This window comes from Lathamus discolor, chromosome 4 (genome assembly GCF_037157495.1).
Source record: "Lathamus discolor isolate bLatDis1 chromosome 4, bLatDis1.hap1, whole genome shotgun sequence".
In the NCBI taxonomy this organism is placed as follows: domain Eukaryota; kingdom Metazoa; phylum Chordata; class Aves; order Psittaciformes; family Psittacidae; genus Lathamus; species Lathamus discolor.
The window spans coordinates 58,308,018-58,333,948 of record NC_088887.1 but is presented as its reverse complement, the minus strand read 5'-3'; the positions used below and the strand labels follow the sequence as shown (position 1 = coordinate 58,333,948).

Genomic DNA, 25,931 nt, shown 5'->3' with positions numbered 1-25,931 from the left:
TTAATTTATTTGTAATGTTCCCATCAAAGCTGCACTATCATTCCTAAATTCTAGCAAGGGATGGCCAAGGCAAAGGCTTAGGAAGAAAACTGTGACTGAATAAAGGCTATTATCAAACTAACTTCCATCTCAATCATGCTTACAGATACAGATAAATATGGTTTTTATACTGGGGTAAAAGTAAACATCACTAAGTACTATCTTTCAGAAACAAAGTAATTCTGTAGTTTGGGTACACCAACAGGTAAAAAATACAGGAGATTTACAAAACATGTGCTTTCTTCCAAACAAGAAGATCTCATACCTATCAGCCGCAGAGTTGTTTGTGTCAACGCTAGCATGCCAGAATTAAGGAGAAGGCTCAAGGTATTTGCACCATGCTGCAGAGTCAGCATGTTGAGCATGACCAGCAGAAAACGTGCTTGTGGAATAGTTCCAAGACTTGGTCCTGCTGGATTTTCATTAGTGATTGTTTGTAGAGGAACAGGCTGCACACCTAATTCAAAAGTAGTACAAACAGAATCATAGAATCATAGAATAGTTAGGGTTGGAAAGGACCTCAAGATCATCAAGTTCCAACCCCCCTGCCATGGGCAGGGACACCTCACACTAAACCATCCCACCCAAGGCTTCATCCAAACTGGCCTTGAACACCGCCAGGGATGGAGCACTCACAACCTCCCTGGGCAACCAGATTCCAGTGCCTCACCACCCTAACAGGAAAGAACTTCCTCCTTATATCCAATCTAAACTTCCCCTGTTTAAGTTTAAACCCGTTACCCCTTGTCCTGTCACTACAGTCCCTGACGAAGAGTCCCTCCCCAGCATCCCTATAGGCCCCCTTCAGGTACTGGAAGGCTGCTATTAGGTCCCCACACAGCCTTCTCTTCTCCAGGCTGAACAGCCCCATTGCCTTGTTGTCCTCTGTTCAGAAGTTAGACACCCACTGCCGGCCCATGTTCATTTTCTCATCGACCAGCACCCCCAAGTCCTTCTCTGCAGGGCTGCTCTGAACCTCTTATTTGCCCAGTCTGTAGCCGTGCCTGTGATTGCTCCGACCCAGGTGTAGGACCTTGCACTTGTCATGGTTGAACTTCATAAGGTTGGCATAAGCCCACCTTACAAGTGTGTCAATGTCAGTTGACATTTGGGAACTACAGCAAAATAGATTATGGAATCATTTAACTAATGGTTTGAAATATCTGAATTCCATGCTTCGCTTTAAGAAATTACAAGCTGAAGTTCCAAGAAACTTTGAATTTTTAGAATTTAGATGTTAATGGTGAAATATTACAAATGAGTAATCAATCACCTTCTGCAGGGATACCAGCAATACTTTTCAACACTGAAAACTGAGTTAAGGAGGTTGGGGAGAGGAGCACATAGTGACACATGGACAGACAGAAAGTCAAAGTAATCCTCAGCAAAAAACAAAGGAACTGATTTTAGGATCCCAACTATTAAGAACTTCAAAAAAAACCCAACAAACTGCAACAGTATTCACTTAAAATAGTTTTCTCCCCAGCCAACATCAAAAAATGATATTTACCTAGTTCTTTAAATTTTGCGCTGGCATCTAGCAAGATGTTCCGGACATTCTGAATAGCCCATGCATACAACTTCCCAAAAGTTACTTCTAGCAGCATTCTGTTAAATGGTGGGATCAGATCAACATCCTTCAAGCAGTCAGTAAGAGGTTCCCTTCATAGAAAAACAACAACAACAAAATAAGTTTGGTTTTATTTCTTACTGAAGAATTGTGAAAGCAAAAGCAACAAAAAGGTTTACCCTATATTGGCTCCTTCTGGAATAAGCCTCTGCCATCCACAGAACATAGCATACTGCACAGATGGAAGCAAAAAATTTTTTGCTGCCAATTTCAGAATAGTATCTATTCCCTCCAGACGAACTTCTGCTCTTTCCAACTGCAAAAGAGGAAAAAAAAAATTGTCATATTTATGTAAACTGCTAACACATCCAAGCCCATTTTCATACATTTTACCTGTTTTAATAAACATTTTCTCATTTTTTCTACATCCACTGGTTCTTCTTTAAGCGCAAACTCAACAATAGTGTTAAGAAGGGCAGACTGTGGATACAAGCCTTGGACATTCTGCTTCAGCCATTTGTATTTGTGGACACCTGTAACTGTACTCAGAAGTGGCTGCCACTTATCCTGCAAAACAGGAAGGTAGAATCTTAAAACATTTTAAACAACTTTAAATTACTGAAAATGTAAGTTACTTCATGTAAAACCATATTCACATATAAAACAGTAGAGGAACTTCTTCAAAGCCAGCAAAAAGCTTAGTATTATTTGCAATTCATTCTCTTGTTTACTATCGCTTCATAAACTTTGAGTGCACTAATACTCAAAAAAAGAGGAAGTAACCCATCAAAATCTTTTATATTGAAATGAAGCTGTATCTGGAAACTTCTAAGACTATCTAAAAATTAGAGAAGGTATCTTCACATATTCTAAGTATGCAGTACGTAGAATTGTTTTAGGAATTATTCCAGGTCTCACTAAAACAATGCACCATACTTAAGTATATACCCTAAATGCCATTATCAGAATCTTAAATGTCAAGTTATAACAATCATGCTTTAGCTGATATCTTTTTCCTCTTGTTATTTTTATTCACAAGATTGAGTCAGTATCTGATATGCTACCTTGGGTGATTTGATTGGCATGGGCTTTTTATCTATAGGTACAGGACTATGAGGTACCACGCAGGATTCTTCTAAATCACTCTCTTCATTTCCGATTTTGGATTCTTCCACATCAGCAGATTCAGATTTTTTTGGCACTAGAAGCAAAAAATTACATTCTTTCATGTAATCTGATAACACTTTACAGTGTCACATTTTTAGGTTTGCATGATTAAGCTAAGCATATAGAATGCTTAAGACCTGCCTATAATAAAATGGAAATGTACTCTTGGTGAACAGTATGTCCAACTATTATTAAATTAGCTCTGTAATATCTGCAACATGCTTTTATCTTCAAAAAAACAGCTTCAAAAGCACTTCGCTGTATGTTCACCACATTATTTCCACTTAAACAGTTCTCCCAACTACACTGCTTTAATAAAACACAATATTTGATTCCACTTCTAGTTAGACTCTAGTAAAACCAATTCAGAGGGACTGATACAGATGGATCATCTTTAATATGCTGGAACACGAAGGCTGCCTCACCTCTTGTCTGCCTGCTCTTGCTTAGGAACTGACATGTAGCCATTGATTTAGAAAACTCCGTGAAAATCCATCAGAAAGCAAACGGCTTTGATGCTTTAGCTAACAAGCCTCAAATACAGAGCAGCAAACACTGGAATGAGATTTATTTTCATTGTTTCAAAGAAAATACATTAATGTCACCTTACCTCTTTTCTTCCTTTTTTCTCTAATTATTTTCTGAGCTACCCTCCGCCATCGGGGCAAGGAACTCAAAAGTTTAAATTTGGACATTATAGAGAGATCATTGCAAACTGCAGGACGTAATTCATTGAATAAGAACCTCAAACGCTCAATGACAGGAGCACAGACTTCCTTGTAAGAACGTCCTTGTTCTTGATGGGTCTAGAAATGGCATTGAAAGATTAGGTTACCGTTCAATATTCAACAAAATGAACAATATGTAACTTATTAATAAAACACTTAAAATGAAAAACAATCTGAACTTCAGCAGCTACGAGGCTTACCTTTATCAGTGAGCATTTTGCTTGGTAGACAACACGACACACATCCACTACAGATTTTGGTAAGGTTTTGTGCTTTACCTGGTCAACTCCAAGGGTACCAGGATGAACAAGAGACAGTGCTATGTGACCTTAATGGGAAAAGACAATCTGTAAATATGCATTTCCAAAATCATCCATAGCAGAGTTTAAACTGGTCCAAGACGTATTCTGGGACAGCTATACCACAAGCCTACCTACCCAAATCTTCATGCTTCAGAAGACAACATAATAACAAACGTCCTACTTCTTCCACAGGATGCTCAGGAGGGAATGTGATTGGTGTTGTTAAATGACACTGTTTACAGTATCGCTCTATTTGACACAAGAAGTCCTACAAAAAACACACAACAGCTTCTGTTTAACTTTGGCTTTAAGTAAAATGAAAGGATCCAAAATACTGAAGCCAGCATTTAAATAACACTGAATAACCTCCATAATCTGAACTAACAGGTGAAGTGAGATACAACACATAGTATGCACTTCGTAATACACACGAATTACAGCTCAATACTGCAAAGAATACCCTTTATCATTCTTGCAAGAAGAACAACATGGCTCAAGCAACAAAGCTACTACTGCCTTTATCTTTTTCTGATGTAAGTCAGGTCACCTAAGACAATTTTTAATTCTCTTCTGCCTGATCATTATTGCTGTTATTCTCCCAATGACTTATTCGAGGGTTTTGATAAAGCAGCTGAACTCAACAGGTTAAAAAACCTGAAGGTACTATAAAAGAGAGTGACTGATGTAAATTTTAGGGGTTTTCATAATGGTCATGAATCCAGCTAAGTGAAACCTGAACCCTAAGGCACAAAGGGACTTCAGGGCGTACATGCACCTGACACACTAAATACATTTGAACTTCGGCAAAGAAAACTCCATCTTAGTTCAACTGAAGGTGAGCAGGGTCTGTCAATACTACTAAAACTTGACATGGAAAGTAATGCTTTTTTTTTTGTAAGAATATATTTACAATTTTTTGTTCTACCACTCAAAAATTCAAAAGAAGAAACTGTACTAAGTCAAATACACAAATTTTATCCATTAGTAGTACTCAACCACTCCTTTCACTAAAAGTAATTCTGAAATAACTTTTTCAACTATTTTGCTATAACTTCTGGAAAATTTTGACCAACAAAACTGTTTCAGGCCATCATTATCACCCTTCAGCAACATCTTTTGTGAACAGAATTACTGAAGGCTTACCTTTACAGTGTGATCCTGAACATTATTATCTGCAATAGCTTGGAGAAAAGGTTGTGAATGGTCACTCAAAGTTAATCGATGTGTATATAGTTTTGATTTGTTTGGGGTACTGTTACCAGGTGAACTGCAATGGTCTTCATCTTTTTCCTCATTGTAACTATAATGAATCTGACTAGTTTGCAAGCCTCCAGAAAAGATAGATGACTTCAACCATTCTAAAAGAAAGGAAACACACATGTATATTCTGATGAAAGATTAAGCTATCAACACTTAAGAAGTCTCTTAAATAAAATGCATATACAGCCTTCAAACAAGGTTTAGCAGCTCTTCCATTTGATGAAACTTTTCCACTAGAAAAAAAAAAAGAAAAAAGGAGGGGGGGGGCCTGCAACTGAGAAACGATTAAGTAACAGGGCAGCCATCACCCGTTCAGAGATATTTTTCTGTGATTAATATTGAATTATATCATCTAGTCACCAAACTAAGATACCCAACAAGATAGACTCCAACACCGGATGCTTTAGGGACTCTTAATTGAACACAACTTGTGAGATAACTATGCTATACAGTCTCCTTTCTCTTAGTCTGTCTTGCATACTACAAAAAATACGGTATTTAACTGTTCAAAGCTATCTAATCCCCATTTCAATCTTGCTACATTAGTGGACCTTGATGAGTGTGGTAATTAATGTTACGAATAAAGAACTTCTGGAGAAGACAGCAAGACTGAAGAGGTGATAGATTCCAAGTTAATTTATTTGGCCTGTGCCTTTTTATTGCATGTTTTCATTAGTATTTGTCACTTATTTAAGCTCAAAATGAGGTTCTGCTTACTGGCACATTCAACTTCCAGAGGCGAAAGTGGTGTGCTCATAGCCAGGTAGGAAGCGTGCAGTCCAAGGAGAAGACCCAAGTTCCTTTCAGTGTCTATTAGAGGTGATGACAAAGTGCTGAGATCTGGCGTTGTAATCACTTCCTGGTCAGGCTAATTAAAAGAAATGTGAGTTGAAAGCTAGAACTGAGTTCCAACAAGGATTCTCATATCAAAGCAGTATTTTACTTTAGAAGGTATGTATCCATTAACATATAACATTTTTACCTCCATATAGTGGCCAACACAGAAGGCATGCATTGATTCCCGTGTATCTTCAAACTGCAAAGCAGCTTCCAAAGCAACAACTGGGTCCTCACCTGCAAACTGAGCTAATGAAACAATGAGGTAATCAGTATAATATCTAAAAAGCTGTTCATCTAATCCAGTTTTGAAACAGAAGTAATCTGTGTTTTTAATTCAGATGCTGATTCTCACCAAGTATGCTACTGCCAGTTAAAGACTGGGTTTGGAAGTCCTTTATATCATACACTTTCCCATCAATCACTGTCCAAAATCCTCCATCTTTGTTATGGTTCTCTAGATCAGCTTTACGTATAAGTGTCACCTCCTCATTATTTCTGCAGCTCTGGCCAGTAAAAAATGAACCTACAGGTATGAAACAGAACAGAGAAATTATCAGCAGAAAAACAAAGGTTTTTTGAACATTATTTAAATAGTTGCCTAACCAAATTCTTCACTTCTGTTCAAAGGCTGTTTGTCTTTTGATATGCTCAGAAGTTAAAGGGCTATTAATATTTTCCTGTCTACATATCATGCAATTAAATTGTCTTTATGCTGTATTCTTTTATGAACTAATCTCCAAAGTCACATCAAAAATCTAGCAATGCCAAACTATACAGCTGTTTTGTTTGGAGGTATAGCATAACAACCAGTTCTGCCAAATCACTGCCACAGTCTGTTGTCCCTCCAAACTACTTCGGTTTTATTACATGCTTGCCTACAAGGCATTGGCTGCATCTTTAATTTTAGTCTAAATCCAGATAATTTTTTTTATATGAAAGAATGAAGGTTACATATGTGTTAGAACTCCTCCCATCTACATACAAGTAAACTATTTCAAACTAAAGGTGATTTCATCCAGGCAAGAAACAGCAGAGTAATGTTTGCACACATGCACCATTGTATCAGTTTTCTGTATTAAGACCAGGAACTGAATTTTCAGTTTTTGCTCTCCCCAACACACTACTGTCTAGCAGTGTGACGTTTGGCCCTCTTAAGTTATGCCAACCATGTTTCATTTATCCCTCTGCCAGTAAAATACTTACAGTCCAAAATCATCATTTTTAACTTCTCTTTTCATCCCAGACATAGCTCCATAATAATTGCCTCAGGAAAACTTCCTTATTTCAAAGCTTTCATATTACTCTGCCTTTATGTTACAGATAGAATTTAGTAACAAGATGCACAGATGTACCACTCCTGTTTTCGCTGCAACTTTTCACACTCAAAATTACCTGAACTAATTAAAAGTTGCATTTGTACTCTACTTAATCTCACCTCTATATATAACTTCCTTAAGAATTTACAGGCAGAAATAAATACTGATTTATTAATTGGTTAATAAAAATTTGTACTATAAAGTAGAATTCCTTTTCCAAGAGCAGCTCATGAACAGTCACCATTTTTATATAGCTACTTTATGAAAACATAAATAAAACGGCCCAGATGTTTTTGTACATACCCATTATTCCTGGCCATGCTAAATCCTCATTGTCATCCCTTTCCTTTCCAGGGGCTAAATGGTTAAATCTGTCTAGATGTTCAAGCAAGCCAGCTAACAGAGGGATAGCACCAGCTTCCTGCATTAACCCAGCATTTTTACTGAGAAGTAGCACTACAGAAACCACCAATTCTGGAAGAAGAATGCCTAGAACACAGAAAAAAACATAAGTAAATCACCAAGCAATACATTCTGCCTTCAAGTACTGCTTCATTACTCTTGCCTTCCCCATCAGGCTTCCCCTTCTTGACTTAATTTTGTCATTTACAACTTTCAAGAACAGCTACAATACAACTTTATAATTTGTGAAGGAAAAGAGAGGAGGACAGCAAAGAAAAACTTACCTGTTAAATCCCCATCCACGACACGAGATACTTCTGCAAAATGCCTATGACTAGTAGAAGCAATGCTGGTTGCCACAGGAAGTATATCGCCAATGTGTGTGCACAGAAGAGCAGTGTATTTCTTCAGCAAAGAGCCAACACCTAAGAGGTCAGGACCTATGCAAAAAGGAGGAGGAGTACAGAAAACCATCACATAGTCATATTTGAGAGACAGATTTCAAAAGCTGTCACTCTTCTGAAATGCAGCTACTCAGTATTAGCACTGCACTTAGAAATTACATCCTTTTAAAACTTCAGAAGTTTATAAATTTATTCTCTAGATCCTGTTGCCTTCACAAAAGAAATTTTCCTTTACAGAAAAAAATCAACTACTTTCAAACACTTTTCAGACAGATTCAGCAACTAAGCTGATAAACGAGATAAGTTAAAGAAAGAAACTAATATCCTCTGAAAAATGTATTACAGAAATGATACAAGAAGGGGGGCTTATTTTTGTACAGTAACTTACCGTATGTATTAGGGACCTGCCCAACACAATCTCCTGGGTAAAGTTTACTAACAAGCAGCCGCTGAAAACGGAGCAACAAGTCCAGAGAAGCAGATCTCTCTTTGCTACAATGTTCATGGTCCATGCAGGAAGAAATGCGACGAGCAACATCTTTTAGTTTTACTATCGTCTGTGAAGCGATGTTCCTAATTGGTATAAAAGTATTGCAAAGTACTTAAAGGGAGCTGGTAGTGAAGACAGTCCACAGAAACATAGGTTAAGCTTTGGCTAGAGTTTCGCACAGCTATATAAGAAACCTATGCAAAGTTTCTTTGTAGGATGTTCCCTTGTTTGCATTATAGTACCCAAAAAGTCAACAGTGTTTGTGGAGGCATTCCATTTTACAGAATTTATAAAAAGTACATCAATTCTGGTTCTTTTGTCAATCACTCACTACAAAAATCAACCTGACCATTTTCACTGAAAGGCTGCAATGAAAGTCATGACATTATGCAGCTCAGAAGAGTCTCAGTACTGATAAAATTGCTTGGTTACCAGCACGATTAAGTGAAAAAGCACGATATATCTCTTAGTAGTCTCATAATTACTTCCTGTTACATATGCTATATAAGAAATACTGCTGTACCTGACATAAAGAAGCTTTGTTCTCAGCACCCTCTTGGTCATGTATTCACAATTCTTTCTCAGTGTCAAGAATTTAAAATTCATGTTTAGGCCCACTTGCAGCCCCAACTTCTCCTTAAGGAAGGATATTCCATCCTAAATAAACTTGTGCTGAATCTCATACTTCGTAAGGACAGGCTTTTGAATGTTTGTCCTTTATTTGTTACACAGACTTTCAGGGTACAAGAAGTACACAAATCATAAAAGCAAGGCAGTAAGTTTTCCTAAAATCAGTCATTAAGTATAGAACTTTGGTCTTCAGCAAATATAAAACAGCAAAACTATAGGAAAGCTAGGAGAATGTTCAATATTTTGTATTCTGATGAGCTAAAATGCTAGCAGGAGACTATTTACCTGCTAACCAAAATTAGTCATCCCTTAGTTGACTAGTTCATAAAACTTCTGAACAAATCTTCTGTACAAGAGTAAAAGACAAATTCAAAGCAACTACCTTAGTAACTGCTGAATTAACTGAACTAATGGTAAACTTTGCTTTCCTGCAGATTCATAAATTCCAGTATTAATAAGGTCTTTGTCCAATGGAGTCCTGCTCCTATGAAGCGTTGATGCATTTGCTTCTTGTTCATCGATTTCTTTTTCTTTCTGTGCTTCTTTTTTTGCTTCAATATCCTAAAAAAGTATATAAAGAAAATGGGCAAACTGCCACTGTGATTATGAAACATTTTACTAACAGGTACTCATGCTAACATGATCAAGTTATTTTTAAATATGCCAAAATGAAACAATCCCTACCAGACAAATGTGTATTTAATATTCCATAACAAGTCCATGGGCACACATTTTTTAAAAATATGTAAAATGAAAGGAAGGGAGGCAAAAGTAAGAAAGAGCAGACAGCTACCAAATTCAATTTTCACCAAACCAAGTTAACAATTGCTTTCTGTTCAACATATGTTTAACCATGCCAATAGCTGGTGCACAGTTCAAAACTGAAGGCATGTTTACTCTATAAAAATAACAAATCCAGTCCACTGCAGAAGAACCTGGCATAGATTTGCTACTGAGCTATAGTCATACAGAACTCTACGGAAAGATATTCACTCAGGTTTTAGACAGCATAAGTTAACCTGTGCAGTGCTATATGCTGCCACCTACATCACTTTAAGCATATACCTGAAGTGGGCTCTGGCATCTCTGACCCACACTATAACAAATGTGCCCTAGGAGACTTGGTTAAAAATCAAGAGGTGTTGCATGTCTTCAAATACAAGAGAAAATGCTAATGCTAGACTATGCAGTAAAGCAAAAATTAATACATGCATTTCCTCTCATCATAAACCTCCCCATTTACCAACAGTGGAGATACAAAGAAGAAGAAAACTGAAATAACAAAACAAGTGAAGAGGCAAGCGAAAAGCACACCTTTGTTTTCACAGCCACACATAAATATGGCAATTTAAAGTAGTCTCTGCAGAGGATGTCCTAACTCTGAGGAACTAATGGAGAAGACAGTATATACAGAATGTTTTTTTCTTCCTTTATATAACTAGCCAGCATCTACTACACATTCAAACCTGCCTGAAATGGAAACTATGGAAATTTGGAATGCTGCAAAGAATTCGTTCACCTTGAATTCCTGAGTACTATCCTGAAATTTCTGCTGGAGAGACATAGGTGAAATCAAGGAAGTGAAGAACTCAAGAATCCCACAGAAAGGTAGAAACTGCTTTGTAAAATTATGCTCCTATTATACAGCTTTATTAAAAGTTTGTTCCCTTTGTTGATATCATCACTCCAAGCAACAAGAAGAAACACTACTAAAAAGGAGAATGTGATTCACACTTCCATACAAACACCGGCTCAAGTTTCAGGTCAAAAGAGGATAACATCAATCTACAAACTCAAAATAACACTTGATACATCTTCTGATTCTGTTTATACCGACCTTCAAAGCTGCTGAAACATACCTGAATTTCTGCAGTAATAGCAGCATTTAGTGCAGACTCTAAGCCTCCATCAGCCATCAAGCTACCCACCAAGAGGTCAATCATAAATCTACGGCCTGGACTTACATTCATTTCATTTCCTGAAACTTAAGAATGGAAGGAGCTATTAATGAACTAGAAATGAAAGCTCCAAATAAAGCGGGTTAAATATTAGGACCAACCTGCACTGGGTAAGAGCGCCGAGAGAGCTCTAGCCCGCTCTTCTGCTGTTGGCAGTAACACAGACCATCCACTCTGCAGCACTGCTTGAGCAGCCGATTGCACAGTATTAAGAACACCAGCATTGCTTGCTAATGTCACCACTGTCTGTTTCAGGCTATTGAGCAGAATACTGCCCAAACCTAAGCCAAGGCATTCTGGATCCACCTGATGACTAATGGCAGCATGAAGCTGAAGAAAAAGGGGAGGGAGAAAGCAAATTTTAATTAAGAAGAGATGTGAACTTTGGGGAGGGAAAGTCATCAAAACTGGAGAAAATAAGTTCACTGACCAAGACATAAACTTTCACATCTGTAAGTTCGTAAAATTAAGGGAAGTGCTGGCTTGCCCAAACACACATTCAATTTAAACTAATACCCAAATATTATGTCTTATATTTAATTATATACCCTAAAACTCTGAACTGTAATAACCTAAATAATGATCTAAACTGTTCCTACTTTGCTACAGTATGCTAGGAAAAGTAGCACATCTTCCGTGACTGTCAGATACCCTCTAAAGAGGGCAATCACTCTTACAAATGCTGTTTAAAATTCTTAGAAATGCGCAAAAGCTGAGTGTATTGGCTTATTGTGTGACTATACCATGCTTAAGCCATTTAAATTTTATTTTCATGGTTCATTTTTAAAGAGATCCAAAAGCTGTCAACGAAGAAAAAAAAACAACCATTAGCTGCCAAATTTCAAAGAGTAGAAAGTGATACTGTACTTGCCTCACTTGTAAAATCAATAAAAACGTTTTAAAGCACATTAAGTCTCCTATTTTCATCCATTACTGAAACAATTAGCTCAAGGACTGCTCAATGTGTAAGAAACTGAAGGTACCTGAAGCCTTAGAAGGTTTAATGTTGCCACAGCCATACACTCCTTCTCCTGAGGAGGGGGCCAGTCAGAGGAGCCATCCATTCCCTCTGTCACTTGCCTTAGTAACAGATCTAGCTGCTCAAATGTCATAGGGCAAACATCCACCACAAAAGGCACCCGCAAACCTATTGACCATTCTGAACACGATGACCAAGCAAAACTCTATAAATAGAAACAAAATTCAACAGTTATTTCCCAAAGATAAGATGACACTGATTACAGATAGGAGTGTAAAGCCAACATCTGCCTTCAAACAGTAACAGAAGATGAAGAAATAATATCAGCACATCTGTTGAAGAGAACCCTCCACTTCCATCCTTGTCAACATATACAAAACCCTACCAAGGCCAGAAAAAAAAATTCTCTTATCACATTTTCCAAACTGCTGTTATGCCAGCCCAGAGAGCTCACTATCTTTGCTGCAAGAAACCTTCTGCTTGACAACTCTTCAATTCCTATACCAGACTAAAAACACATCAGGTAAATAGCTACTTCTCAGAACACCAAAGAGAAGGAAAGTTAGTCACCCCTTTCTCGCAGAAGAACTACATAAGTCTTGTTTTTTCCAAGCCCTCATTTATGCAGAATAAGAAATAATAAGAAAAAAGTCATGCAAACACAGAAAGAAGGACTAGGACTACTGTACAGAACTAGTCTCAGTTAGAGACAAAGACAAATCATAATTAACAAATCAATAACAAAACTTACCTGAGCAGGCCCACAGGCAATTCCAACAATATGCTTTGTGTCTAATCCTGGGAGAGCTGCGGGCTCTGGTTTGGTGATCCGCAAAGTATCAAAATGTTGACACTGATCATTGCTTCCCCAGCTGTGCACTTCACTATCTTCAGTCAGCGCTAAACAATGGGTAGATCCAGCTGCCACATCTATCACCTTCTTCCCTGATAAGAAAGTCAATATTGAAAACATAAATTAAAGATTACAGTCATTAACAGAAAAACATCAGTGGTAAGGAAAACTGCGCTAATTACAACCATACTTCACTATGAACACATTATGGATGTCAAAAGTCTCACCTTTGCCTTAGCAGTGGATTGGAAGAGTACAGCAAAAGAAAAACCAAGGAAATATTTAAAACTTCTTAAGAGACAGCTTAAGTACAAAAGTTGACAAGTTTGTTAAAAAAAAAAAAAAAAATCTTCTATTTTGTATCCCTTCTACTTAGATAGTTTTTCAGGAAAGGTTTATTCATAGATGGGAATATCTTTCAACAGAGACTGTAAAGTTATATGATAGTCATCAGTTCAGAAGTTGCTATCTATTAGACCATTCATCATATATGAATAACAATTTTAGGAATGACAGAGCAATAAAGGATTTTTCTTACTCATCTTCTCCTATAGAACTCAGGTTTCTCTCAAATGCAAGAAGAAATCTTCACTTTATTACAAAATAGTCAAAAGTATTGGCACAAACACAGTTTTAACATTATTTGTTGTCTGTGACTGTCATTTATTCCATTCACATGCCCTAATCTAAGCATAAATATATCTTTTTAATATATATTCATTCGCATAACAATGTTCACATAAACACTTAAATCCTAATAAAAGAAAAGCAGTAAGAATACAAGACAAGCAGCATTTAAAGCAGTCATAATACAGGGTCTCTAAGTCTGCTAGAATTTTAAAGGTATAAATGCAGAAGTACTGGGAAATGAGCATTATCTTTTTCAATGCAACTACCATAGGAGTATGACAAAGTACATGGTACCATCATTCTTAAAGTTGAGGTCATCAGTGTCTCATAAAAGACTGTAACAACAGCAAAAAGAATTTTGGAATACTTTCAGTTCTGGTTACCTTTCAAGCCATCCAGCAGTTTTGGATATCGAACATGTTCTTCCGTTCCATGTCCAAGTCTCTGATTGTCACCTTTGCCCCAGGTGTAGACCTGTCCATCTTTGGTTAATGCAATAGAAAACTGACTCCCACAGCGTACTTTCACAATGTCCAGATCTTGAAGTTTTTCTATTAACTTGGGAGTCTTGCAACCATCACTGCCTCCTCTTCCCAGTTTTCCATAATCTCCATCACCCCAAGACCAGACTTGGCCTTTAAATCAAGAGAAAGAACACAAAAGTACTGCATAACTTCATTACATTAAAAAGTAATCAGTTTTGACAGGCAAGCTCTTACAAAGATAAGATTCTATAATAAGCAGAATTTTCAAATTGTAATTTAAGAATAGCAGTTATAAATTAATTTTTAATTCTTCATGAAAATATGAAGAAAAATATTAGAAAAGTTTTCATGTTGATAGACCTAAGGGCAGCACATAACATGCACTCAAAATTCATCAGTGTACAGAAATTCCTTCTTAAAAACATACGAAGTAAGGACTTACTGCAAATCAAACCTGTGGTTAAAACCCACCTTCTTTTATTACAAGGCGTTACAAGAACTTGTAAAATCTTTTTCCACATTAAATGGCCAAATAGTCTGTGAAACCTGTTTTAATTTGCAGTTGTTGTCATTCAACCATTTCACAAAACGTAATTAAGAATGCCATTGTCTATCATGTACTTTTGAAACCCACTACTAAATCTAAGTCCTGATATAGGAACTTTGAAATAGTCCAAGTCATTCTGCATCTGCATTAAATAAAATTACGGTTCAAGAACGGTAAACATATGCTTGTCCAAAAAGAAAGTCTTGGTTTATATTCTGATGCATTTATGTTCCCTGCTTGCATAACCTACTACCTAAGGTACTCTGATAAGAAATGGAAGCATGCAATGAGGACACCAGGAAGTAGGGGGTAGGTATTTGGGTTTCCATTTCCTGAATGAGTAAATCTTGCAGCTTTTAAATTCTGCAGATTCACATAACCAGCTACATTTTAAAAGAGCTTCCAGCCACTATCGGCTTTCTCAAGGATGACTCTGGTGCTTAACCTCACACAGTGAAATTCAGATTTTGAATCTGTCTCACACTAGGCACCTCACTTAGGGATGCTGGGAAGCAGAATTTCAATACGGTCCCTCTTTGGCACTTCCCATGGGTTAACACAGACAGCTTTCTTCCTCAAAATTCTGGCTGTTGTGACAACGTGAGTTATTTGCACTCACATAATAGTGAATAAAACTTTGATGTATACACACATATATGTAATTTTTTGTGTGTATATTATACATTTACATCATGATTTTACACATATATGCCATATATGGAAATACATATGCAGATTCATAATTAATAACTTGCATATCTATGAATGGGAATATATCTGCATATATAATATGTGCAATTACACATTTTGCATTTATCTTTCCCCAAAAGGAATTTCAGCTTCTTATTTTTACAGAGTTCAAGCCACCAGAAATAAGCATATTTAAGGTATAAATATCTTCAGAATGAAAGGAAGAAAAGGCAAGCTTAAAGTGTTATGCTATATTTTGTTACCAACCGTTTTCAGTAACTGCAAGAGTCTGAGCATCTCCACTCCCACAGGACACATCAATAACTTTGAGTCCTTTCAGCCCTGTGACCAGCATTGGGATGGTCTGATCTTCACTGGAACCTTCAAAATAAAGTAGTTCTATGAGAAGCAAAACCAAGAAGGCCTGGTAGGTTCTTTAGTTTTGTCTTGTTTGGTTATTGTTTGGGTTTGGATTTTTTTTTTTTATTTGCTTCTGGGTGTTTTGTTGTGTGGAGGCGGAAGGGTGCTGGTTTGGTTTTGTTTTCAGATTGGAGCATCATGATTAAGCTCCCATAAGGTTTCTTAGGTATCTAATACGGATTTAACCCATGAGATAGTCTTTGCTTCACAAGGAAGCGAACAGAACAATGTAGATTTTTCTTCTCAATCCAATTGCTTTTTTTCCACATAGCTCATAGAAATTTAGTGGTTTTGAGACAGTCCCTCCCTTAATCATTTCAATTCATTTGAAGTCACATACAGTTCTCAAATTAGCTTTAGATGAGTTGGATAAAAGATCATTTGAGACAGGTGCTAAACAATTCCTTGACAAGCAATTTAAGGTATCAGGTAACATACCATGGCCAAGCCTGCCATAGTTTCCTCGTCCCCATGTATATAGCTCTCCTTCAGCAGTAATGGCTGCACTATAGGTGCTTCCACATGCAATATGAACAACATGTTTCCCAGCTTGCTTTCCCGATAGAGCAGATATCATCTTAGGTTCCTCCAGAGGGCTATTTAAAGAAAAAGTTACATATTTCACAAATGTGATCCAATGATTAGATAATGAAAGGTGTGACATACTTGTTAGAAAACAATCGCTGCAATTCTACCTGCAAACCTTATTATTAGTCTGAAGTTTAAAGATATAAATAGAGCTGTAAGCAAAAAATTAAGCTCAGATTGTTCGACAACATACAAACCACTGAAGGAATTTCTGACAACTATGACTTCTATTTCCAATGAAATTAATGCAATCTTCTCGAATATTTGTCTATTATAAATATTATCTTTAATTACTTTATCTGAACAATTAACAATTGATTTCATGAGACTGCTAACCCTTGTGCAATGACTCCTTTGCTTTTATAGGGAATTCAGCACTGGAGGAAGACACTTAAAAACTCTAAAATACATTCATGTACAGCACTCACAGAATACCCATGTAGAAGACTGCTCCTACACAGAAGTAGGATGGTAACATTACTGTTTAACACAAGGGAAAAAAATATATGCAACATGACTGCACAGGAAATTATGACCCCACTCTGACATTTGAGTCAATGTTTCTAGACAGAATGTGCTGTGGATTCATAAAACCATAATTAGAGGACCTACTAACAGTGCAACCACTACTGCACCCTCTATCTGCAACTATCTCAGAAAGCAGCATTAATACAGAACCAGGAATATTACAGGCAGAGAAAAAAAGCAAGGAGAATACAACTTCTGTTCAACAGCAGAGACTGCTGTCAAATAATGAATGTGCTTCTTCACAGAACAGTTTTTATTATTAATTCAGAACACTGGCAAATAACTGTTATGATTATTTTTATTACATACACTGTATCTCCATGCCCTAGTCTTCCACCATCTCCACAGCCCCAGGAGAAAACTTCACCATTTGCTGACAAAGCAAGATAGTGATGCCCATCTGAATGTGCTGCTATCTTCACAATATTTCTGGAAGCTAGACTCTGCACCAGCTGTGGTCCCTGTGAACCAAACAAAAGCAATACACTTACAAAAAATGCTTATATTTTCCATCACTTGTCTAGAATAACTAGGTATAGTTTTCCTTTATCAAAACTTGCACTCAAATTAATGAAGCAAAAGGTATAAGGAAAAAAAAAGGTCAAATCTACTGTTCAACCTGGCAGGAACAATGCTTTGAAGTTATTTTGTTCCCATTCTTATCAGGTCTTCAGCATACATGAGAATGGTGTTAATCTCGCAGGCAAATCTTAGCTTACAAGTGTTTCTATAACTACACAGTTTGGGCACAGTGTTACATCACTGAAGCAAAACCCATTTCACATCTGCCAATTTCTGAAGTTGTTATCAAGGCAAGTGTATCAATGAAAGTGATTATTATTATATTCATAACCTCTAGCCTGGTAAAAATTACCAAAAACAGATGCATTTCATCAAATCAATACAAAAATATCAAAACCACTGTTTCTGAAAGTTCAAATACAATATCCCAGAAGCTCACAAAAATCAGCGCATCTCCATCTACTGTTCCAAGAAACTGTAAACAGTTAAAGGAGCAGACTCATGCTATGAGGTAATACAGAAAAGGAACACATTTTTGAACACATGTAAAAAAAAAACCTCTCACCAGAGTATCACTGTTGTATGCTTGCGTGTAAACTCGTCCATTTCTAGATAGTATTAGAAAACGTTTCTCTGCACAGGCAACCTGCACAACACCAAGACTGGCAAGTCCTTCACACTGAATTGGACCACTCACATTAGCATAGTATTTCCAACCTATTAAACCCCAAGCGATGACCTCTTGCAGAGATCCCTAGAAAATAAGAAATTCTGTAAGTACTAATTTTGAAATATGCAACTTAATAAAATGCATAGAGTAGATTATTTTTTTAAAACTGTGTGTCAAACATACTCAAACCTGTGACAGTCATTACTGCCAGTAGTCAGTAAAGCTTATCTATTAAAAGATGTCAAAGATAAAGGCTTGTATGCATCATATTCAGTTTATTCAGTCTGGTACTGAATAAGCTATAAATATCTACAGTAAGTGTTCAGAGGTTTTCAAAGTTGGGAAGCTTAACAGTTACTTTTTTTTTTTTTTAAATACATCAGGCCCCCAACATTTATAAAGTCTGGTCTTGAGCGTTTACTCTGATAAACACACAGAACAGCCCAAAATATGGCAGAATTAGCCACAGTGTTGTCATAAGAAAGGATGGTTCACCAACCATAGAATTATATACCAAGACTGACTGAAAGAACACTGATATAATAACACATACCCAAGTAAAACAAATTTAGGCAACTCAAGGTTACCCTGTAAAAATTAAAAGCAAATCTGAAGACTCCTAGGAGTGGTTTTCCTTTAAAATGGAAAATCAGTTACACTTTTAGGAAAAATATCTTACAAACTTTGATATTGCAAACAGTTACCTTATGAGATGTAGGAGAGCTGCACTGTGGAGGCATACATGGAGTGGCTAGGCGATCTAAATGGGCCATGATCACAACAGCTGTTTGTCTCAGATCAATCGCTAGCTCATTATCCTGTGGTAAAGTCAGATACCTCAGAAAACTTTCATTTGGACTCAGAGGGTAAGTCAGGATCTAGAAGAGAAAAATGAGCAGTCAGAAGAACCCTCAAGGTATTTTGATGCCACTACACATACAGACAGACAATATGTTTTATTCATGCTGAGTATCTGCACAAGCTTAAGAGAAAACAAATTAACTTTGCACATCTTTTGCTTGCCGTAGAGGAAAATTCCAAACACATATATTGAAAATATAGTCAGATTGTGAATGTAACAGAAACCTACAAGCATAATAAAAATGGTTTAATATGTTATATCAACATATCAACAATATGTTTATCAATTCAATAATATTCCCCAAGAGTCACAGTTCAATTAACTTCAAACACAACTAAATAATAATGAGTATGCAGAAAAGTTAACCGGCTACATATCCAAGTTAATTATCACAAAATCATTAACTCTGAAACACAACATTTACCTCGAATTATACTATGACATTCATCCTCCTGCCTCAAGAAACTCAAAATGTATGCACGAAAACCAAACAACAGTGGTGTATGCACATCTCCCATGGAAAATACTACTGCCAACTTTGTTTTGATAATTTTAAAATTGTTTTAGCCTGCCAAATTAAATTTGATACCAACGTAATATCCTCAGATTATTTAGAAAGGGCAAGTACCTGAATCTCTTCCTCAGTATTGGGCACATCTTTATTACATATTATACTTTGAAATCTCTGTAGCAAAGGTAGAAGGGGTGCACTTGTTCCCTGTGCAGATCGTTCATTGTCCGTTTCCCTTGTTCCATTATCCCAAAGTTGAAGCAACAACATAACTGCTGACAACATTTGGCTGAAAGAGGAAGTTCACATTTGTTATTAATAAGCATTTCTAAAAGCATTTTTTTGGTTATCCATACAATTCACTTTCCACATTTTGAAGCTCAGCAGTATCAGACATCATGGCTTTCCTTTTTAAACAATTATCAATATAGCAAAAATGGGATTTTGCAATCTAGCTAACATAAGATCTTGACCACCACTGCATTACTGAAAAAGTTCATATGCTTTGAACCGTAATTATTACGTTAATCCCAAACCCATGAAAACTGAAAACAGGCACTGCTCAGGCCATTCCAATAGACAGTGATGTTTAAAAACCAGAGTGTTTCTCACCTTAATGTACCCCTCTGCACTGCCAGTTCTAGCAATATGGCAAGTGCCAAGTGCTGGTCTTGTAACGGAATGTTTCCTGGCCCTTTGGTACTGGGAGCTCCATGTACATCTCTAGAAGTCAAACAGTATGTATTAAGTAAGAACAGATTAGAAACAATACATGGTTGCCTACCAAAATCATCTACAACACACCAAAAACCACTAAACTTCCAGAAAAATATAAAACTGGTGATGAAAGCAGGTGCAAAGAAAAGCTGACACATTCCACATAAGATCAATTTTTTGAGTGGCAGCCTAAGCTCTATTAAACATGTTGAAAACATGAAAAACCTTTTCCCAGGTGAAATTAAAATATCCTTATAGTGGATACCATAAAGAATGTAGTTCCAGCATTCAAAAGACAATTTCTGGCAGCTATTGTAAAAATGTAACCTCAAGCTTCCTCAAATAACAGGGAAAGAGCAGGGAAGTGCTCTAAGTCCAATAGGAATGTTTTTTCCCCCCTCACACGCATAGAAGTCTGCATTATTTTAGTATACTAGAAAGGAACAATTAAGCGTACACATATACTGTATTAACAAAGAATTCTACATGCCAATACAGTTTACACTAATGAAACGCTATTTTTCAGTTAAGTCTACATGCAGTGATTCAGAATATTCAAATTCTTATTCTCCTTAAACAGGTGAAGCCTTGGGTGACATGGTCTAGCGTGAGGGGTCCCTGCCCATGCCAGGGGGGATGGAACTCAGTGATCTTAAGGTCCTTTCCAACCCTAACCACTTCATGAGTCTACAAATTAAATCATATTTAAAGAACACAATTTCCATAGTTCATGTATGAGCAAAAGCAGTCTTTTTAGTTTTCCATAAATTATTACACTTATACCATCAGCTGCTACGAGATGCAAGTTTCCCATTTAACAGCTACTTTAGCAATGCTCAAAAAAAAGAAACTTACCCAGTCACAACAGACCTTAGGAATTTAGTAGCTCTTTCCACCACTTCCAGCCATACAGAAGATACAGTCCCTTCATCAAAAAGGGATGCCTCTGGTAAAGCTCGTAGTGCATCAAGTGATTCCTGTAGCAATTCACTGCACAGGTCTGCATCTTCACCTAAGGAACACAGTAATATTAGTTACATATCCCGTAACACACAAGTTATGCAATGTTTTGTATATAATGTTTTGTGGATTTTTTTTTTCACTTTAAGCATACATGTTCCTTAATAATATGTACAAGGTTCTCAAATTTCACACAAACATTTTGACTGCAAGATTTCTGAACAGCTATCTGCTTCACAAAAAACATTCAAAAAGATGACAACTCTTAAACCAGCTCATTCCACTACGCATCTGCTGAGGAAATCAGAAGAGGAACTAGGGCTGGATGGACAAAGAATGAGCTGTTTGTTCAGACAAACATTCTGCCATCAGACAAGCAGACAGTATGAAGTGACACATGTGACAATTCTGCCAACCTCTACAATTTGACAATCACTGTCAAGTACACAAATTAAACACAATTTTTTCACTACTGCTCCCAAATCCTTTTTGTTGCTGTCATGAAAACCTTGTCTGAAGAATAAATCTCACTTTTCTGAAACCCAGCATTAAAAGATATATTCTCTTAACGAAATACCAATTTGCCTTCATAAGCATAAAAGGATCCTAGCACAAAACAGCCTTGGTAGTGGCTTGGACGGCTTTGAAGAGCAACGGTATTGCTTGGCATAGTACTACATAAACATAGAACACAATTATGCAAATCTAATATTTACAAATGTATAGTTCCATGCAAATATCTAATAGACACAGATGCTTTAATGAATCATCCGTCTTCAAATTAAAAATACACGCAATAAACTACAAAGTAGACCTACCTGACCTCCAGGCTCTACGAAGGAATGCAAATGCAAACGAAAGTGCTGCTCGGGATCCAACTCGTGCAAGTCCTTCTACACCTTTGCCTACAGGTCTTGGGCTAAATAAAATTAAATATACACTGGCTTAGTGTAATTTATATTATAATAATATATATTTATATTCGTAGCTAGTTGTATAATTTGTATATTCAACAATTTTACAATTTAGCTATATGCATGCATACATAATTACACAATTTTCATTTGTAAAGAAACGCAATTTTCTCTTGAGAACGAAGGTGATCAACATCGAGATGTCAACAACAAAACCTTAACTTCAGCAGCCTGAAAGAACAACCAGTTCAACCCCCAACATTAAAAAGCTCCAGAGAAATAATAAACTAGACTGGCATAATTGATTAGCATCAGAAAGATGCCTATAGTTCTTCAGGGTGAAATTATGATCATGTATTTAAGATACAGAGACATAAGATACTTCATGTACTCATCTACTCAGGAAGTTTATATTTCTAGATAATTCGGACTGCACAGATTATGCTTATAAGATATTTCATTATGAAGCTTCAATTACTAATAATTAATTCCATCAATTTTGTCATTTCTTATCTTTCCATTCAAGTGTCAATGTTATTAATCTCTCTTCGCAGCTTCTGTATTGGTGTGTGTAAGGAAAAGATAACTTTCATTAATACCCACTGGGCTCACATACATTTCTCTGAACTTTTCTTTTCATGCTAACAATCCCATTAATTTAAGTAAGCATTCCTTTGTACTTAATGACAGGAGATTCCCTACTGCTCCCTCTCAGAAGGACACCAACAATTCCGGTTTTTTAATCTCACATCAAAAGAAAGTGAACTGCTTAAGACTTTTTCAAGAGAGAAAAAAATTAAACTGGCATTTTTAGCAATCTGATAACTTACATATACTAATGTTCTTTTTTAATCAGAGAAAAAAAAAAAGCCAGATAACATATTATTGAGGGGAAAAATATCATTGTCAGAACTTCAACCACATAATAACTAATCATGATATTAACGTCTTGTCTCCTTTCCTTTTAGGAGCTAGAGACAATCTAACAAAAATTTCCCAGGCTGAACTGCTTATTCTGTCAGACAGCAACCTTGTTCAGGTACTGAATAGCATTCTTAATGCCTCATCTGATAGATTTTTCTATTTTTAAGTCAATAAGCTATCAGACGATTTCTTATTCGGTTAGTTCTCTTGAAACAGTTTCTCACCCAAGCTAAAAAAATACGCTCAACTTTCATGTATTTGTATTTTTACATTTATTATATGCCTTAATTGAACAAATATTGACAAAAATGTATTAATGTTATTAGAACTAAGTAACCTTCACCAGCATCATTTCTGAAATAAGCCTCTCCATACTTTTTGAGTAGAATAAAAGTAATACCTCAATAAAAGTATACTTATAGCTCAAAGAATAATATCTACAGCAATGTATTATAATAAAAACCCACTAGTATGAACAGAGACACTATAAGCAAGCATGAGCTGAAGAGGAAACCTGTGCAGCAGGTGACAGCACATAAAACCATCTTAAGAAATAAGAGTTTCTTTACTGTTAATGCTTCACAAGGAGGAATAAATTACATTAAGCTCTCAAATACAGGTTGATAACCTTTCTATAACTTTCCTTAATATATTAACTTGTTCATGCTTGTGTCATTACCTTTTCTTATCTGCAGCAGGCAGAGGAATACTACTGCTTTTCCACTTAACTTTGACATTCTCCTGAAGAACTGCTCTGTTCAATGCAATGAAATATCGTTCCAGGATAACTAGCCTCTGCTTTAGCCTCATAGCTGAAAGAGCTGTTGTAGCCGTTTGTGTGGCCAGAGTTTGTTGTTCCTTCACTAGTACCTGAAGGCACTCCTTCAACTCATTCACGTCTGAGAATCAAAGAAAGATATTATTTTATGGGTGTTCATCTTTGTTATATACAGTCTCATGAAAAATCAAGACAAATTGAGAAATGTGAACCAACCAAAAGCCTGAGCCTTAAAATCCAGTGAAACTCCCTGCTTCCATATTTAATGTGCACATTTCTAATCCACAGTATTTAATAATCAAAATCACACTTGACAAGTGTTTACACAAAGGTTATAATCAAAACATATCAGAACCCTCATATTTCTTGCCTACAATTGAAACATCACAGGAAATACTTATGAGTTTCAAAAAAAAAAAGAATTCTTATCATCATCCAATCTCAGAGTCAGACTTCTCTTAAGTGCAGGCAACAACTTTGCAAGTCCTCACAAGGATATGCTTTCATTTTGCACTGATACACATTATCCTAAATTGCTCACAAGTTATAAAACTACTCTCAGAAGCTCTAGGATCACTGTCAAGAGCTGCTAAGTTTCTGAAACAAATAACGTCAGAAATTTAAGATGCTTGCAAGTGCTATTAGCAAATAAAAGATCTGACTTACATTCCAATGCTAGAGAATTAATTCTTCACTAATCAGAAAAAGCAGTCAATAGCTCAACATAGCTATTTTAAAACAAAAGTCTGGAAATCATTTATTTTTACATTCTCTATAACAATTTTACCTGTATGAAGTATTTCAAAGTTTCATCCCCACTATGCAATGCATCCCTCTGCATAGCCAGCAGAAAATTCAAACAGCCTTCTCTGCCACTGGATTGCATTGCACAGCCACTTAGTTTGTTGTCAGCCATCACCCCAGCCTGTTTTCTGCATTGCTACTCACATTTCACCATTTCATAATATGTTAGATTCTTTTCCCTGAAGCAATTTACATCTTTCCACCTAACTATGAGGTCCTTAGTATAAGCCCAACAAAAATCCCTAAAAAACTCTACAGCACAGTCAAAAAAAATCAAAGTTACATACATACAGCTACTTCAAATCACAATGTAAAGTAACCCATAAATAAAACAGATGCTTGCCAAAAATATGTTTGATTTGGCTTTTATAATGTCCCTTAACATTATGGTCACATAGAAGTCTGCTCAGAAGGTTTAAAGGATGACTGTATCAGTTGTTGCTAAGTAATGTTTACTCTGACCAAGGATTTTTTGAGTCTTATGCTCTGCCAGGGAGGAGGGGAAGCCAGAAGGAAGCAGAGACAGGACACCTGACCCAAACCAGTCAAAGGGGTATTCCATACCACAGCACATCATAGAATCATAGAACAGTTAGGGTTGGAAAGGAGCTTAAGATCATCTAGTTCCAAACCCCCTGCCATGGGCAGGGACACCTCACACTAAACCATCTTACCCAAGGCTCTGTCCAACCTGGCCTTCAACACCACCAGGGATGGAGCATTCACGACTTCCCTGTTCAACCCCTTCCAGTGCCTCACCACCCTTACAGTAAAGAACTTCTTCCTTATATCCAATCTAAACTTCCCTTAAGTTTGAACCCGTTACCCCTTGTCCTACCACTACAGTCCCTAATGAATAGTCCATCCCCAGCATCCTTATAGGCCCCCTTCAGATACTGGAAGGCTGCTATGAGGTCTCCACGCAGCCTTCTCTTCTCCAGGCTCAACAGCCCCAACCTTCTCAGTCTGTCTTCATACGGGAGGTGCTCCAGTCCCCTGATCATCCTCGTGGCCCTCCTCTGGACTTGTTCCAACAGTTCCATGTCCTTTCTATGTTGAGGACACCAGAACTGCACACAATACTCCAGGTGAGGTCTCACAAGAGCAGAGGGGCGGGATCACCTCCTTCGACCTGCTGGTCACTCTCCTTTTGATGCAGCCCAGGATACAGTTGGCTTTCTGGGCTGCAAGCTCACACTGAAGCTGGCTCATGTCCATTTTGTCATCAACCAACACCCCAAGTCCTCTGCAGGGCTGCTCTGAATCTCTTCTCTACCCAACCTGTAGCTGTGCCTGGGATTGCTCCCGCCCACGTGTAGGACCTGGCACTTGGCATGGCATCATGCCCACTATATAAACTGGGGGCAGTTACCCAGAAAGGCTAGATCACTGCTCGGGTCCAGCTGGGTATCGGTCAGAGGGTGGTGAGCAGCTGTATTCTCT

General features: G+C 37.0%; 1 protein-coding gene across 6 annotated transcripts in view; it reads right to left on the bottom strand.

The window, feature by feature from the left end:
• The window catches only part of HERC2 (HECT and RLD domain containing E3 ubiquitin protein ligase 2), a 107,012-nt gene that overhangs the window by 55,072 nt on the left and 26,009 nt on the right, over positions 1–25,931 (bottom strand). For 4 of the 6 annotated variants that reach the window (XM_065677614.1, XM_065677615.1, XM_065677612.1 and 1 more), the window contains 31 exons: positions 23,586–23,805; positions 21,887–21,987; positions 20,964–21,120; positions 20,004–20,114; positions 19,509–19,680; positions 18,723–18,896; positions 17,914–18,102; positions 17,136–17,287; positions 16,149–16,306; positions 15,558–15,671; positions 13,952–14,203; positions 12,837–13,030; positions 12,090–12,290; positions 11,208–11,436; positions 11,008–11,132; positions 9,531–9,709; positions 8,417–8,601; positions 7,909–8,064; positions 7,526–7,711; positions 6,259–6,429; positions 6,049–6,152; positions 5,784–5,934; positions 4,950–5,164; positions 3,942–4,074; positions 3,705–3,832; positions 3,387–3,582; positions 2,674–2,810; positions 2,003–2,176; positions 1,789–1,925; positions 1,550–1,701; positions 305–496 (listed from right to left, as the gene is read on the bottom strand). In XM_065677614.1, coding sequence (XP_065533686.1) covers positions 305–496; positions 1,550–1,701; positions 1,789–1,925; positions 2,003–2,176; positions 2,674–2,810; positions 3,387–3,582; positions 3,705–3,832; positions 3,942–4,074; positions 4,950–5,164; positions 5,784–5,934; positions 6,049–6,152; positions 6,259–6,429; positions 7,526–7,711; positions 7,909–8,064; positions 8,417–8,601; positions 9,531–9,709; positions 11,008–11,132; positions 11,208–11,436; positions 12,090–12,290; positions 12,837–13,030; positions 13,952–14,203; positions 15,558–15,671; positions 16,149–16,306; positions 17,136–17,287; positions 17,914–18,102; positions 18,723–18,896; positions 19,509–19,680; positions 20,004–20,114; positions 20,964–21,120; positions 21,887–21,987; positions 23,586–23,805 — 5,145 coding nt within the window. The remainder of the gene's footprint in view (positions 1–304; positions 497–1,549; positions 1,702–1,788; positions 1,926–2,002; positions 2,177–2,673; positions 2,811–3,386; positions 3,583–3,704; positions 3,833–3,941; positions 4,075–4,949; positions 5,165–5,783; positions 5,935–6,048; positions 6,153–6,258; positions 6,430–7,525; positions 7,712–7,908; positions 8,065–8,416; positions 8,602–9,530; positions 9,710–11,007; positions 11,133–11,207; positions 11,437–12,089; positions 12,291–12,836; positions 13,031–13,951; positions 14,204–15,557; positions 15,672–16,148; positions 16,307–17,135; positions 17,288–17,913; positions 18,103–18,722; positions 18,897–19,508; positions 19,681–20,003; positions 20,115–20,963; positions 21,121–21,886; positions 21,988–23,585; positions 23,806–25,931) is intronic. The other 2 variants (XM_065677610.1, XM_065677616.1) reach the window with 2 other exon arrangements.